We start from the raw sequence: 15,033 nt of genomic DNA, 5'->3' as shown, positions 1-15,033 counted from the left end.
CACAGCGATTACACTTACAGACTCACATAGAGACCCATAGACTCACATAGAGACCCTAGACCCACGTTGAGACCCGTAGACGCACATAGAGACCCGTAGACCCACATTGAGACATGGAGACTGACACAGAGACCCGTAGACTCACATAGAGACCCGTAGACTCACATAGAGACCCGTAGGCCCACATTGAGACCTGGAGGCTCACACAGAGACATATAGACTCACGTTGAGACCCGTAGACTCACACAGAGACCGTAGACTCCCATAGATTAAACTGGTAGGGAGTTGATGGTCTCAGCCCAGTCCCTGATGACATCACGCAAAAATCCCACCACAATTTCTTTGATTCCTCACTTAATTTGGCGAAAATTCACCTCTGAGAATTCGAATATTAAATGTGGGCGTCCGTTCCCGTCGCGTGCCGCCAGTGTGGGTGTTCAGTGCTCCCAGCTGAGCCATCGCTCCTGCTCTCTGATGCCGGCCGCTTTGACGTGAGACGCCTTTGTATTTGCGCTCATGGACCAACGCAAACACACGTGGGCCATGTGAACGTAACTAACCGTTAATTATTTATTTTATTTTACCAAGTACTGCCCACTGAGCGAAATAGCTTTTATTTCCACAAATGATAGCTCAACGAAGTGGATTATCATGTGGACGTGTAAACTCCAGCGTTAGGGTCTGAATCGAACCCACAAACTCCTGTATACCCGGCGAGGGAGTTAACATATCACCACCGTGGTACAGTATCATTAATGCGGCGCAATTAATGACCTTGTAGTTTCGTAAGCAGCAGCAAACGTGCGGCTATTAATGGATGCTCTCATGCCGGGCAGCATGGAATTGTAATTGTATTTTGACCAATCTCAATTAATGGTAATCAATCACACATTTTTTTCTGGAGTGACGGTGCTGAGTAATTGAGAACGGGCCGGGCAGCCATGCTGGTAATTACCAGTCGATGTCATTGACCCGGTGTCTCCTCCTCCTCCTTCTCGCACACGCGCTGGTCGCACAGCCAGTTTGCTTCTTCATCTCCTGAGCCCCCCCCCCCCTGCCACCCACACAGAGTCCCCCTTCCTTCCCTGTCCCCCACATTTCCTCATTTTCGGAATAAAAGGAGCAGCCGAGCCATGAGGCTCATTCTCCTCCGCCGTCTCCTCGCCCACACACGCGACCACGTGGCCCCGATACTCATCTCCCTCCACTGCTTCCCAATCCTGTTCCAGATCGACATCACGATCACATTCGCCGTCACGATCTCGCATGGAGTCGCCCCCAGCCTGACCTCTCCCCTCTCGTTTCACCGGGATCCCCGTCCGTGCACTCTCCTACCTAGCCCCTCTCATCTCACTCCACTCCGCTCCACGCAATCTCCGCTCTGACGACCAAGGCATTGTCGAAGCCTCTCAGCAGTCCGCCTTCACTCAGTGGGGAGTCGCTCATTCTCGATGGAGCTCGCAGCACGTGGAGAAATAAACGCGCCGAGCAACATCGGAGAGCGCCACGCACAGCAGCAAAACTGCGCAACCCCTGTCGGTAGAATTCCACCTCGACTCGAGGTGAAATCTGTCCAACCCCTGTGACCTCTACGCCCCTTTCTCTCACCAACCACCCGGGCGGCCGTGATGCCAACCGAGGGGCTAACCGCGCGTTCCCACCCCCTCCCCACGTCTCGTTCCGCAGGGTGGGCCACAACGAGGTGATCGGCGTGTGCTGGGTGGGCGGAGAGGCGGAGGGGATGGGCCGCGACCACTGGAACGAGATGCTGGCGTACCCACGCAAGCCCATCGCTCACTGGCACCTCCTGGCCGAGGCAAGAGCTCTCCCCCCACCGCCCCCACCTCCACCCCCCACAACCTCTCCCCCGCCCCCCGTCTGTTCGGGATGTGATGTAGTGCCGCAGAAAAGGAGCGACTCCCCGACGGGCTGCTGACTTGGCACAAGCTGAAAGCAATCGGTGGTGGCTGAGGACTCGAATGTTGGTGGGGAAAGCATGGGCGGGGGGCAGTGTTTGTGAATCCACTGCGGGTGAAGGACCCCGCCCCCCTGGCCCCCTCGCCATCACCCCAGATACATCGATCATGGGCGTTGCTTGATCCCAGTTGCATATTGCTCCACACAGGCCAGTGCACGTCGAGCAGAGGGGGGTTCAGATGTCACCTGCCACTCAGTAGCGGCCGAAACTGTAATGTAGATTGTGGGGTTTACAGCACTCACAGTGCCTGACCCTACCCCCAACACCGTGCCGTGCCACGCCTCACCCAGGCACTCGCTTAACCCCAACGCACAACCACCGCTCGGCACCCGCCTCGCAGGGTATCGTCTCTCCCGACACCCAATCCGCGAGCTGCGACGCGAGGCGGCTGGGACTCATCAATCGCGTGTCGAGCGCGGGCGGCGTTAATCGTTCCCCGACACCGGAGAACGCGACCCCCCCCCCCACGCGCTCGCGAGCGCAGCAGCAGCAGCAGCTCGGCGGCGCTGATTGCACGACGACGTTACGCGGCAGGGCCCTCGTGGGCCACACTCCGGCGTGCGAGGTGCCCGCCCCGTCGGCCTCATGAGGGTTAGGAGACAGGGGGAGGACAGCTCGTGAGCGACGACGGCTCGAGCCGTCGTCTCGACGGCTCGAGACGACGGCTCGAGACGACGGCTCGAGACGACGGCTCGAGACGACGGCTCGAGACGACGGCTCGAGACGACGGCTGTCACGATCAGTCGGTGGCGTCGTTATACTCGACTCTGTTTCGAGTTGTACGACCGATAGCTCGAAGCAAATCCTGCCTCCTCGGAGGTGGGAAACCTCCTATAGGCCGCACCTGATGATATCCATGACGTCACTGCATGCGCATCATTGCCGTCACCTCCCGTCCAGGGGCACACACGGCAGCAGAGGTGGGACGTTTTTTTGTCTCCACTCATGCCCGTGTTGGCAATGGAACCGATGCTCGGCAGAGGCATCGGTTACCCAAACGAGCGGAGATCGCAGCTCCGCTCGTGACGCGCACGACTCGGGGTCAGCGCAATGCGTGGCCCTGCCCTGCGCTCTAGCGTGTTCAGCGTGCACGGCCCTTCTGGTGAATCCGCTGCTGAATGTATGTGTCTTGAACTTCTTTGGCGCCGTACATTCTTGGGTGGTTAATGAGCACAATTGACCACGCTGGTGAGCGTGGCTCGGTGAAGACAGCATAGCAATGCGGTACGGAATTTGATGTTGCTGTTGACTGTGTCCCGGCTGCCGATGTCACCTGTGAGGCGGGCCGCACTCAGCGGGCCGAAACCTGCTTGGCTTCTAAGATTGAGTGTATTTACAGCTGAATTGGTCATAGGCTCTGCGCTCTAAATGGTTAATCAACTTGTGATCGTTCTCAGGAAAAAGTCGCTGAGCCCTTTCAGGAGGGTACTGCGCCCGGTATGTTTGGCCGGCACTCACAGTGAGCGTTCAAGCCTGCCGCAGTCAACTCGAGCACACATCGAGTGACGCTCAAAGCTCCACCCAGATAGATTAAACAATCCGTGACTGTAGCGCCGACTCCTCAGTCATACTCGGGATCTTAGAAAGTAGTTATATGCAGTCATCTTCTGGAGGACGTTTTTTGTTGAACGCAGGGTGACGTCAAATGTAAATATCTTTGTCCCGTGACGTCACCCCGAGAGGAGCAACTGGAGGATGACTGAGAAAGCGAAACACGACCGAGAGATAAAATTGAGTCACCACCACCACCACCACCCTGGGTCACTGGGGCTGCCAAGTGAATGCTTACCCCGTGCAGGCAGGCAGACATGGCGAGTGTCATCACGTGTCACTGTGTGTCCCCACGTGTCACCGTGTGTCCCCACGTGTCACCCACGTGTCCTCGCGTATCACCGCTTGTCATCCGCGTGTCATCGCGTGTCTCCATGTGTCAGCGCGGAACGGCAGAACCGCTGAGTACAACAAGGCTTGCTGTGTTGTTTTACTTACACGCATGAAACGCAAAAGGTAAAATAAAAAAAACAAGCGATAAAAATAGCCCCACGTCCATTAAGACGTGAGAGGGCGGATCACAGCGACGGACGTCTCGCCAGCCAACACGCGATCACTCTGGCGCAGCCTTCGGGATGGATCGCTCGCCACCAGGCAATCGCAGTGGTTACGGGAGCACGGCACACGAGTGGCTCGCCCTCCTCCTGACAGACGAGGCAATCGGCCGAGCGGCGGAGCGATTGCTGGCGCCGGCGAGCGCGTGTTTGTGTTGTGTCGCTTCTGTGTGCCCCCTGCCGCCCTCTTCCGCTAATCCCGACCCCTGCTCCTCCCTTGCTTCCGCCTGCTCCATCCCTGCTCCCCCCCCCCGGACCAGGGGAGCCTCTGGGGGACCTGGTGTTCTAGCAAGAATATCCTGGGCTTCCGATCGCTCAATGCGGTCATGCCCTGTGCTCAGACATCAGCCTAGAAGCCCCCCTCCCCCCACTCCTTCCTTCCGTCTCCTCTCCCCCATGCCTCCCATAAACCCGAACTGCCCGCGTCTTCCCTCCCTCCCACCACCACCACCATATGCACGACGATCTGACAGTGACATTCCACCCTCACTCAGCGCGCCCACAACCCCTGTTCTCCCTCGCCCTCCCTTCGCCACTCAAGAACCACCTCTAGATCCCACCAAACTCCGTCGTCACTCTGCGTCACGTCAAGAGGTTTTGCGGCTGGCCGGGTCGGGTGCCCCCCTGCCCTCCGCGTCGCCGTGGCCCGGAGAGCGAGCAAGGGCCACGGTGAGTTCCGCACAAGCTCGATCCACGCGCACGTTCGCTCCGCGCCAACGTTTGTTCTTACGATCGAACGTTCCACGAGAATGCTGGTCCCACGCAGAGCTTAAATGCACACGTACGTTCATAGCGAACCGACGTTTGTTCCACGCCGAATGTTTGTTCCACAAGGAAGTTGGTTGCACATCGATGATGTTTGCCGCAGGGTCATTCATTCCTCATCACGTGCGTTCATTCCACGTGGATCTTTGTTCAAATTGCTCATTTCACACGGGTGATTCACAGCCTCTCATTCCCCATTTATTCTCGATACACGCAGACACTCATTCTCACCTACGGGGGGCAAGGGAAGCTGAGCTTCAGGGCTTACCGTAATTCAAACGCCAGCCAGACTGGCGTTGTCCACCGAAATGCGATTCACCCCGTAAGTCGCGGGTCTCCACGGACAGCCCACAGCGCCTGCGCCATGCACGGTGGTCGCCCATCGAAGCACTTATCCATGCTCGACGCTGGAATTGCACGAAAATGAAAGCGAATTGAAATTACCAAAAAAGTATCGATCAACAGAGTTGGCGACCGGGTGGTGAGAGAGAGAGAGAGAGAAAGAGAGAAGAAAAAAACGTGGACAAAGGTTATTATTTGGTTCTTTCGGTTAAGTCACGTCTAAAGATAAAATAATAAATTAAATTAAATAATTGAATACGACGTTTCGATTGCAACACAAACGTCGTATTCTATTATTTAATTTAATTTATTATTTTATCTTTAGACGTGACTTAACCGAAAGAACCAAATAATAATTCCTGCAGTCACGAAAGTTCTAAAATTAAGATTGGACAAAGGTTGCTTGAGAAAAACCAGAAAGTTGCTAAAAGGTTTTGTGCGCGTTCATCCGTGACCAACCAGACCGGCTGCTTAAAGGACGCACGCGCACACGCGCCTCTGTCTTTGCTTTGCTTTGCCCCACTTTTCACGCGCGCCACCGTCCTTTGTGCAACGCCCCACGCATTAGTCAGAGGGCCGCGTTCAGGGGGGCACCGAGCCAAGGGGGGTACAGCTTGTCCGATGCATCCTCTGTGCCAGCAACGGTTCCCTCTCCCTGTCATCTCCCCACGCAGATGCCACACGCACTCACTCGCCGTGCCCAATTCACATCAAAGCGGAGGAGTCCCTCTTTGATCTTTTTGTCGGCAGGGAAATGGAAAATGCCAGCGAGTGGCGTACCAATCCGGATTGGCCTCCCGGCTTTTTCCGCCGATGAACAAACACCTCCCCCGCGCCTCCCTTTAATGTAAAGAAGTTTATATTTTTTTGTGAATAGATTGTGCAGTTGATGTAGAATTCGTTTGGGGTGGCGATCTGACGTTCGTGAATATTGCCCGCCCACCCCACCCACTTCCATTCATAGACAGCTCAGCTTTCAACGCGTAAACAAAACAACGTTGGAATTAAAGGCAGTGATTTATGTATTGTTGCTGTTGCTGCAATTAACTCTGAAAGTGTGGACGGCATGGCCGTGAATATGTGGGCGAAGTTTGCGAATCCAATCAAAGCGAAACGCATTCGCCGCGTTAATAAAAGCGTCGTAAAAGTGTTTATTGTTCGCTTATGTTGGTGGCATCGATTCGACACGAGTATTTACAGCCGTGTGTTGTTATGGATTTATTGTGTAATATGTCTTATTTCAATTAGTGTAAATTATTTTCATCGTTATTGCTCTAATTGTTTTTGTCACTCGCGCCGTAACTCGAAGTTTTTTTTGGTTTACAAAATTGCTTGGAATGCTGCTGTGCAGGCCACCCGGCAAGTATTTACGCACCCAGCAAACCACCTCCACCATCTCTCTCGCTACGGGCTGTGGCTACCAGTCACGGGACCCACCTACTCCAGTCTTATCAGCAGCCTGGTAAATATTCTGTGAGAAACGAATCTCTGTTCATTCTAGTGAATGTCGCTCGCTCTCTCTCTCTCCCCTCCCCTGCCTCCGTTCCAGCCCACTGGTACCACCGGCCCACAGTCAGCTTCAACGGCCGGGGTCTCCTGAACCCCACGAGCAGCTCGTCAACTCCCCGCCTCGGCTGCCTCCCCCGCCGCTCTGCGGGCCGCGCCGGGACCGCCGTGCGTGCCGTGACGGCGGCGCACAGGAGGCGTCGACGATCTTTCCCCGCGCCACTGTTGCCTCCGTCGCATCAGCGGTTCAGCGCGGCTAAAGGCAACGGGGCTCCCCGCCAAGGGCTGACGATGCGGTGGTCAGTGGCGCGACGCGGTCGGCATGGGCCCCGGTGCAAGCAATGAAATGGAACCCGCGCCGTCCAACATTGCTGCCCCCTTCCTCGCAGCCTTCCATGCGCCCCCCTCCCTCTTCCCGGTAGCTACGCCACTGATGCTGACCACTAATGCATCGCTGCTGCTCACGGATTTCATCGCTGCTGCTGCTGCTGCTGATCAGGGTGAGCAGCAGACTTCAGCCGATGACCGCCTCCTCTCATGCGGTCAATGACGAACGCGTTTCTTACTGTGGCTCTGAACTCCGAACCCCGAGGTGTCACGAGAGCACGCGACGGCGGCCGTCTCATCTGGCGCCAGACTCGAGAACCAATCGATTTACTCTCGATTTATTTATTGATCGACGCGCCCGGCCACAGCTGCTGGACAGACGGATGCTCCCGCGCCGAGAACAATTGACGCTTCATCCCAAACTTCCACAGCCATCCCCGAATGGCTTCGTCTGTTAGCCCAGCGAGGCAGGCAGATGGCTAATCCAGTCAGGTCAGACAGCCGGTCACTTACACTTAGTAACAACGGCAAGCAGGGTGACGGGCGGGCGGGCGGGCCTCCCGTCGCAAGAGGGAGCATTGCTTTGCCACTTAAAGCAATATTCTGTAAACTACAAAGTCCACCGAGGGTCAAGATAAAGAGAAGAATGTTATACTATAAATACGTGTATATAATTTGTACACCTGTCCAGCGAGAAGTTTAGTGTTTACCGCATGAATGAGCTAAATAATATGACGTTGAGTATTCTGTGTTTTATTTTTTCTCTCCCCCCCCGCCCCCCAGATCCTGGGAAAGATAAATAAATCGTGCGTCTTGTTTCATTCATTGGCACCCCCTCACCGCCCCCCCCCACGCCGTGTTCCGTCCGGGCGCTAGGCCGCGGTCTGCGTGTGGAACCCCTCCGTGTCGTGTGGCGACGTTGTGCACGTGGAACTCTCGTCGGTGTTTCGATTGCAGTCCGCCCAGTGTCGTCATCATCATCGTCGTCGTCGTCACTATCGCTCCCGCGTCGCCCAGCGCCAGCGTCGTGGTCGCTGCAAAGCGCCGCGTGCTGCTGCTGCCGCCGGCGGCTTCCCCGCGGCGAGGGAGGGGGCCGGCTGGGACACGGCCGAGAGTTTGGTGTCCAAGCGTGCGTATTCGTACTGCGGGGAGAAGACGGGGAGTTGTTTGTCGAGAGGGGAACAGTGGCAGGGTGGGGGGGGGGTAAGAGAGGATTGTAGTTGGTGCTGGTGTTGACACCCCTCGTCGCACAAGTAGCGCTGAATGATAATAATTCCTCATTCAGTCGACAAAGCCACAACGAAACTCAATACTCTTCAAAAGAGGGGCTTGCTCCCATTTGGATGTTTCTTGAGGAGCGTTTCGTTGTCTTGTTGGGGAGAGACCAGAATTCGCATACACGTCCGTGTGTGTGTGTGCAGTAGCTAAAGAGATGCGGTACAGAATGTAAAACAATATAATGTGTAATTACAATTGCACGACTTCAATGGCCAGCTACACTCGTGTGCATCTGCACGGCCGCTCGCGCTGCCGAAGAGTGCAGGGGCAGTACAGCAGCAGCAGCACGGTCGTGTACTCCATTCGCGACAGCCTTCACAGATGCATTTGCAGAGTTACGAGGCACGGGTCACGCTCCTGCACCACAGGGGTGGCAATGAGCAGGAGGATGAAGGGGAATTAGACGTCGTCGTTTCTTGGCGGTGGCTGTTCCTTGATGCCATGGCTGGAGGATTACGAGATGATGGTTTTAGGTGAGTATGTGTTAATAGCGGGGGGGGGGGGGGTTGTTTGATCATACTTCACCATCGCTGGTCAGTGGCTCGCTGGGGAAGCATTCAGCCGCGCGCTCGCGAGAAACACCGCCGCCGCTTGCCAGCGAGACGAGAGGGATCGCTCCCAGAGAGCCCCCACCTGGGCTTCGTCATTACAACCTCAAGCTCACTTAAAGAACTCATTACATTCCGCGCGCATTCCTCGGAGATGAGACCGCAGGCTGCTAATTTGTGAGTCAGATGAAATTATGCCGGACGGGTGCACGCACGCAGGGCCCAGCTGCTGAGCCCTGTGCGGTTCCCACCCGATCCACCCCCTCCACTCCCTCCACTCCCTCCACCCCCTCCCTTCATTCCACCCCCTCCACTCCCTCCTTTCACTCCACCCCCTCCACTCCCTCCCTCCACTCCACTCCACCCCATCCACCCCCTCCACCCCCTCCACTTCCTCCCTCCACTCCACCTTCTCCACTTCCCCCCTTCACTCCCTCCCTCCACTCCACCCCATCCACCCCTCCTCCACTCCCCCCTCTACTCCACCCCCTTCACTCCCCCCTCCACTCCCTCCCTCCACTCCACCCCCTCCACTCCACCCCCTGCACTCCACTCCACCCCATCTACTCCCCCCCCCCCTTCACTCCCCCCTCCACTCCCTCCCTCCCTTCCCCCCTCCACTCCCTCCCTCCACTCTACCCCCTCCACTCCCTCCCTCCCTTCCCCCCTCCACTCCCTTCACTCCCCTTCGTCACCCTGTGCCCCCAATCCCTTTTCCCCGCTGCGCTCCAATCACAGCAGTAAAGTCGACATCGCCTCAACAAATTCCACCCCACTCCCCAATCCCCGCTATCATCCTTAGTATGTAATAGCATGCAGCACGACGTGGTGAAGTATGGTCAAACAACCCCCATGACCGACACACGGCGTGGGGAGGTCCGTCATCCAGCAGTGGATTGACAAGGGCCAACACAAGAAGTGAATAAAGATAACGCATGCACGCGTCGTTGTGTGCACGTATGCTGTATTGCACATCCACGTGGCCTCAAAGTGCACCTAGACTGGCACAAGTGCTGTTGTGTCAATAATGCTCGTGTCATCACAACTCATTTCTCCGTGATTATGACATTGGGGCAGAGAAAGGAACACCACGCGGATCAGAGACACACATGCAAGTCATAGACGTCACGTGGGCTACTAAGGAGAGAAACTCAGGGTGGGGGCAGGACGTACAGTGGCAGGACACAATGGTGACTGATGGACGAGACTTGTGATGTGATGACAGTGAAAGTAAAGAATGTGCTCATATGTAGGAGCAAGATCTTGAGGGATTTTGACAATGGTGAGGCTTTAATTCGGCAGTGGATAGGCCCTGGCTGACGATGAGCGTGCAGGTTCCGCCTTCATGCTCCTTTACGCTATTCCCCCTCCCACTTGTGCCAATTGCTGCATTCATTCTCCTGGCAGGATGTGGGTGGAAGGTGGGCTAAGGTGTAACATGGCACGGATTGTCCCACGATGCTTCCCTGCTCAAACATTGGACTTTGTCCACAACACAAACCGCTCTTCTCTGCCCATCTCTACCCCTTTGTCTCAGTAAAGCCAACCACCTGGCCCCCGACCTATCCAATCACTCAGCCAGCCGGTTAGCCACCATTCTCACCATCAGCCACCCACCTTGCCAGTCTTCCAACCAACCAGCCAGACACTCGCCGACTCAGCCCGTCCGTCACACATTCACTCCGTTCTCCAGTAAGCAAGTAATCTACCCATCAACCCACGCAGCTCGCACGCCTTTCACTCTCCCTCGACACTCCCAATCACCCAGCTAACCGCACATCATCCATCTATCTTACCAGCCGCTACCAAGTCAGCCAGCCAGTCACCTTGGAGACCATGGTAGCAAGATGTTAACTACCCTGCTTAGTAGACAGGAGGTCGTGGATTCCATCCCGACCCTGACGCCTGTATATTTGGAGTTTGCATGTTCTCCCCGTAATCGTGTGGACTTTTTTCCGGGGTCCTAAGGTTTTTCTCTGCACATTTGGAAACTTGCGCGAATAATATTTGGCTGCTATAAATTTCCACTTGAGAAGCCACTTCGTTGAGCTATCATTTGTGGCCAGGTCGCTTCTGAAAAAGAGCTGTGTAGCTCAGTGGAGCTCATCTTGAAAAATAAATAAGTGTTTAAGTGTATAGTTTCATCCAGCCACCCGCCCATCTACTGAGCCAGCTCTCTGATGACGCCACTAATTGATGGCTCATGCCGGCACCGACTGGCACAGGGCGATCAGGCGGCTCAGCGTCCACTCCACCCCACTCGCTCGCTCGCTCGCTCGTCACATGCCGACCTCTGCTGCCTGCACCTCAATGATTACGCGTTCTCCCCGAGGCCCCCTGTCCACAGCGCGCACTGCGGTCCTGCACTGGCAGCGGTGCACAGTGACACGACACAAACTCAACACGTTCGCCAATAGCACTGAAATGAATAGAAACATGTAATAGGCGACGTTTCTGGCATTGGCCCTTACTTATCACGTATATTGTCTCTCGAGCGGAGAAATGGTGAAGAAGGTTCATTGTAAATCAACCATTGTAGCTTCTTCATTTGAGGGCCAATGTTTGCGAAGTACGATCAAACAAAACCGACCAGCACCCTGCCCACCGTGCTGGGTTACCCCCACGTGCCACGTTTCTGAGCACAGCTTGTCCCAGGGTAACCGATGGCCCCGAGACAAGCCCCACATGTGGCTGCCAGTGTTCACCGTTCACATTTAGTGGGGGGGGGGGGGGGGGGGTTGACGTGGGCCGAAGTGACGTTCAGAATCGCGTTGGCAGAGACCGCGCGGTCCACGTGCCCAGGACGGAAGGCCCGGGGTCAGAGTGCGTGTCGGAGGACGGGGAAGTGAAGTGGTGGCCAGGCGCGGTTGGACCCCTCGTGGGCCCCGTGAGTAGCAGCCGGTCAGTCGGCTGACCGCCCGTCGCCCCCGCCGTGGCGAGGCAGCGAAGTGGGTCTCGAGATGGCTTCTCACGATCTCGGAGATTTGGGAATTTGATCCGTGGCTTGACTCGCGTTTCCCGTCTTTGTTCCCATTGCTGTTTCTGTACCGTTTCGTGCGCCCCATTAGCCGACATGTAAGGTGAGCATATAATTTGCATGCAATTTGCATACATCGTAGATTATGGAAATCATTGTAATGCACGTTACTTTGCGCGTGGTAATTGATTTTAATCGATGAATTGATGATTTGTCACGTTCCTATTCTATGGTGCTCAGTTTGGATTGGCAATTTTTGTTTGGTGGGGTTCGGAGCGGCGGTGCAGTGGTTAGTGCCAACGGGTTGGATTCGCGGTCACGGTTAACATCGGTGGCACGCGATATCTTAAGCAGCGCTGGGCCGTCCGTGGTGGTGAAGTGTGGTTAAAATAGCCCCCGAGACTAACACGACGTCGGGAATCTTTCATCCAGTAGTCAATTGACAACATCTTGCAGATTATTAATAGCAGCACCCTTCAGGTGGGACACAAAGCCCGGGGCGACGACGTCCCCTGGTGCTGACGCAAGGTCTCCCATCTGCTGGCCACCTCGGGATGATAGCATTACAATGGGAATATCATGATTATACGGTAATATATCATAAGTATAAGGTAATAATGATCAGAGATTTATTTCAGCCGGGTCTCTTTTGGATCAGCGAGCCAGCAAATATTTCTGCACCCGGCACACCACATCAAGTACATCCCTATCGCTGCGGCGTGGGGATACTTCTCGTCACGTGCAGCCAAATCCTGTCGGAACAGCGACCTGAAAACTATGACTGTGGGAAACGAAGCGCTGGTAATAATTTTAATAATGTGGAAAGCAGAACGGAAGAAACATCGGTGTGGCTTTCTTGCTTCACGTGACACTCTTTGTCTGTGTTGAGTCAGAGCGGCTGCTGATAGCGTCTGCTGCTTGTGCCAGCATTGATTTCGAATCGTTACAGCGGGCAGAGTGAGCGGTGCGCTGTTTCGCGGACCCCGAGTGATGGAAACACCGGGCTTCCCTACCCCCTCCTCCCTCACCGCCACCGTTGCCCAGACAGGCACGCACTGCACACGCGGCACGCACTGCAAACGCGGCACGCACGCAGGTAACGTTTTGTTAGAATCGTCTGGCCCGCCGAGCCGTGATTAATTATGAAGATGTGCTAGGTGCAATTTATGTTTATTGTGCACAGAACAATCTGTGTGAGATGTTCTTGGCAAGCAATTGATTTATCAATAATACACTGTCCTGTAATTTAATGCATTGGACTATCTGGGGGAAGAGAGGAGAGAGCGAGAGAGAGGTAGGTGGGTAGGTGAGAGGGGAAACAGAAGTGCCAGTTTGGTGGGTGGGAGAGATAGAGGCCAAACAATACCAATATGCAAGCTGAATATTCGCTCAATGCCCATTGTAGAGGGGGAGCTGCCTGCCGTCTTGTCGTGGGCTCGTGGCCGTGCCCTGCCGCGGCTGCGGGATCCGATGACGTCGTGCGCACGGCGATGTGGAATTTCCCGTTGTCCGTCTGGTGGATTGTCCGTCCGTGCGTGCGTCCGTGCGTTGGTGTCCCCCGTCTCCCCACTCCCCTCCCCCCCGAGCAAGTTCCGCCAAGCGGAACGATGCCGATCGGCGAACTTGCGAATCGCCGCGGCCCCTCCGGTACGCGCGTCGTGCGCCATCGCTGTCGAGAAGTCGAAGGGGGATGAAAGGGGACGCTTGTTTTTCTCTTCCGTGCAACCCTTGAATGTTTAAACAAACAAAATGTGATCTGAATGTAACGATGTTTGTGTTGAAACCCCAGCATGACGGTCGCTTCTGTTTTTTTTTATTGAACCTGTACATTAAGTGGAATTAGGAATGTTTCGTGGAAAGGTTTTACGACAGCGGAGAATGGGGAGCGCGTGTTGACCGTGGCTCCAGCATGTGTTTCATAATCGTAGTGCGCACCGCCTCTGTCGTTTATTTCCACCTCCCCGCCGTCTCGGCGCCGCGTTCTCGACGTTTGTTCATGCGTTCGCCGGTTCATTTGCGTTATAACTGGCGTTGTACGACGGCCATTTAAGAACTCGTTGAGTGGGAAAAAAGACAAACTCAGAAGACGCGTCAGGCGTTCATTTTGTTGGTGAGGACTCGGTCGCGACTCGGGCTATTGCCGTCAAAAAACCGGACAACGGTCGCCCCAAATGTGCATCGCATCCGCATCGATCTCCCGTCCGCAGCCACACGCAGCAGGGTGGACCGCGAGTCATCCGCGCGCACTCTGCGCGGCTGGCTCATGGAAACAAACGCACCCCGCGTTCCTGCCCCACGGAGCGATTTGTGCCCGACATAAACCGCGCGTCCTCGTCGGCAGAGTAGAATCATCGCTGATTGATCGGCACCTGCTGTGGTTTCCCTTTGAATTTGTTTTCTTCAATTTGAAATTGTGTCCACTTCTGTGCTGCACAGCTCAAAGGCCTCGATTTAAGCCCAGTGTCAAAATGATGCCTTCGTGTCCCGCATGCCTGATCAGAAGCCCTTTGGTATTGCCGACAGCTTCTGTTGACGTACGAGGCACGTCCGCTGATGCGCGCCCGCGCTCCGTCTCGCCGTGGTTGGCTGAGGGCCCGCCCCAAGGTCAGGCCCAGACGTTGGTCTGAGAGCGGTGCCATCGCGTTTTGAGTAGGTGGTGGCGATGGGATCCAGAATGCCCCCTACGGGATCTTGGTGCCCATTTCCATCCATTTTCCATGTCACCTGATCAGTGCGTCCTGCCCAGCGTGGACTCATGGCTCCGCGTTGAGGAGGTTTACAAATTCCACTCCGGGTTTTTTGTTTCCAATCTCACGCGCAGTTGGATTATTAATGATTTCAACATAAAAATAGCATCATGATGATGATGGTGGTGCTGATGAAACCAGTGTTGGGCTCCCAGCAAATGTTGTTTCTTGGGAAGCTGAGTGGGCATCGAACGCCCCTCTGCTGGAGAAAGCGCCGACGATGAAGCCACTGCCAGGTTATTCCAGTTGCTCAGTGGGTATCTGTGAGTCTCAAGGTCTCTATGTAAGTATGTGGGTATACATGTGACTATGTGTGTCTCTGTGTGGATCTGTGGGTCTCGACGTGAGTCGATGGGTATCTTTGTGAGAACACTGCCAGATAAATCCAGGCACTAAGCTAATCCGCCTGCATGCGTTGTCGCCCAAGAATGGAAACCCCGGAGTAGAGTTGGAACCCTCC

General features: G+C 55.3%; 1 protein-coding gene across 1 annotated transcript in view; it reads left to right on the top strand.

Annotated features, from left to right (window-relative positions):
• Window positions 1-14,172, top strand: part of LOC144720465 (synaptotagmin-9-like) — a 54,551-nt gene extending 40,379 nt beyond the window's left edge. The window contains exons 8-12 of the mRNA XM_078597267.1: window positions 1,687-1,880; window positions 6,740-6,995; window positions 7,981-8,103; window positions 13,417-13,473; window positions 14,034-14,172. Coding sequence (XP_078453393.1) covers window positions 1,687-1,880; window positions 6,740-6,995; window positions 7,981-8,103; window positions 13,417-13,473; window positions 14,034-14,172 — 769 coding nt within the window. The remainder of the gene's footprint in view (window positions 1-1,686; window positions 1,881-6,739; window positions 6,996-7,980; window positions 8,104-13,416; window positions 13,474-14,033) is intronic.
• Window positions 14,173-15,033: the final 861 nt, after the last annotated feature.

The sequence above is a fragment of the Lampetra planeri genome, chromosome 8, assembly GCF_965212315.1.
Source record: "Lampetra planeri chromosome 8, kcLamPlan1.2.h2, whole genome shotgun sequence".
Classification (NCBI taxonomy): Eukaryota; Metazoa; Chordata; class Hyperoartia; order Petromyzontiformes; family Petromyzontidae; genus Lampetra; species Lampetra planeri.
The sequence above is the reverse complement of the archived record's forward strand: the minus strand, read 5'-3'. Positions and strand labels throughout refer to the sequence as shown.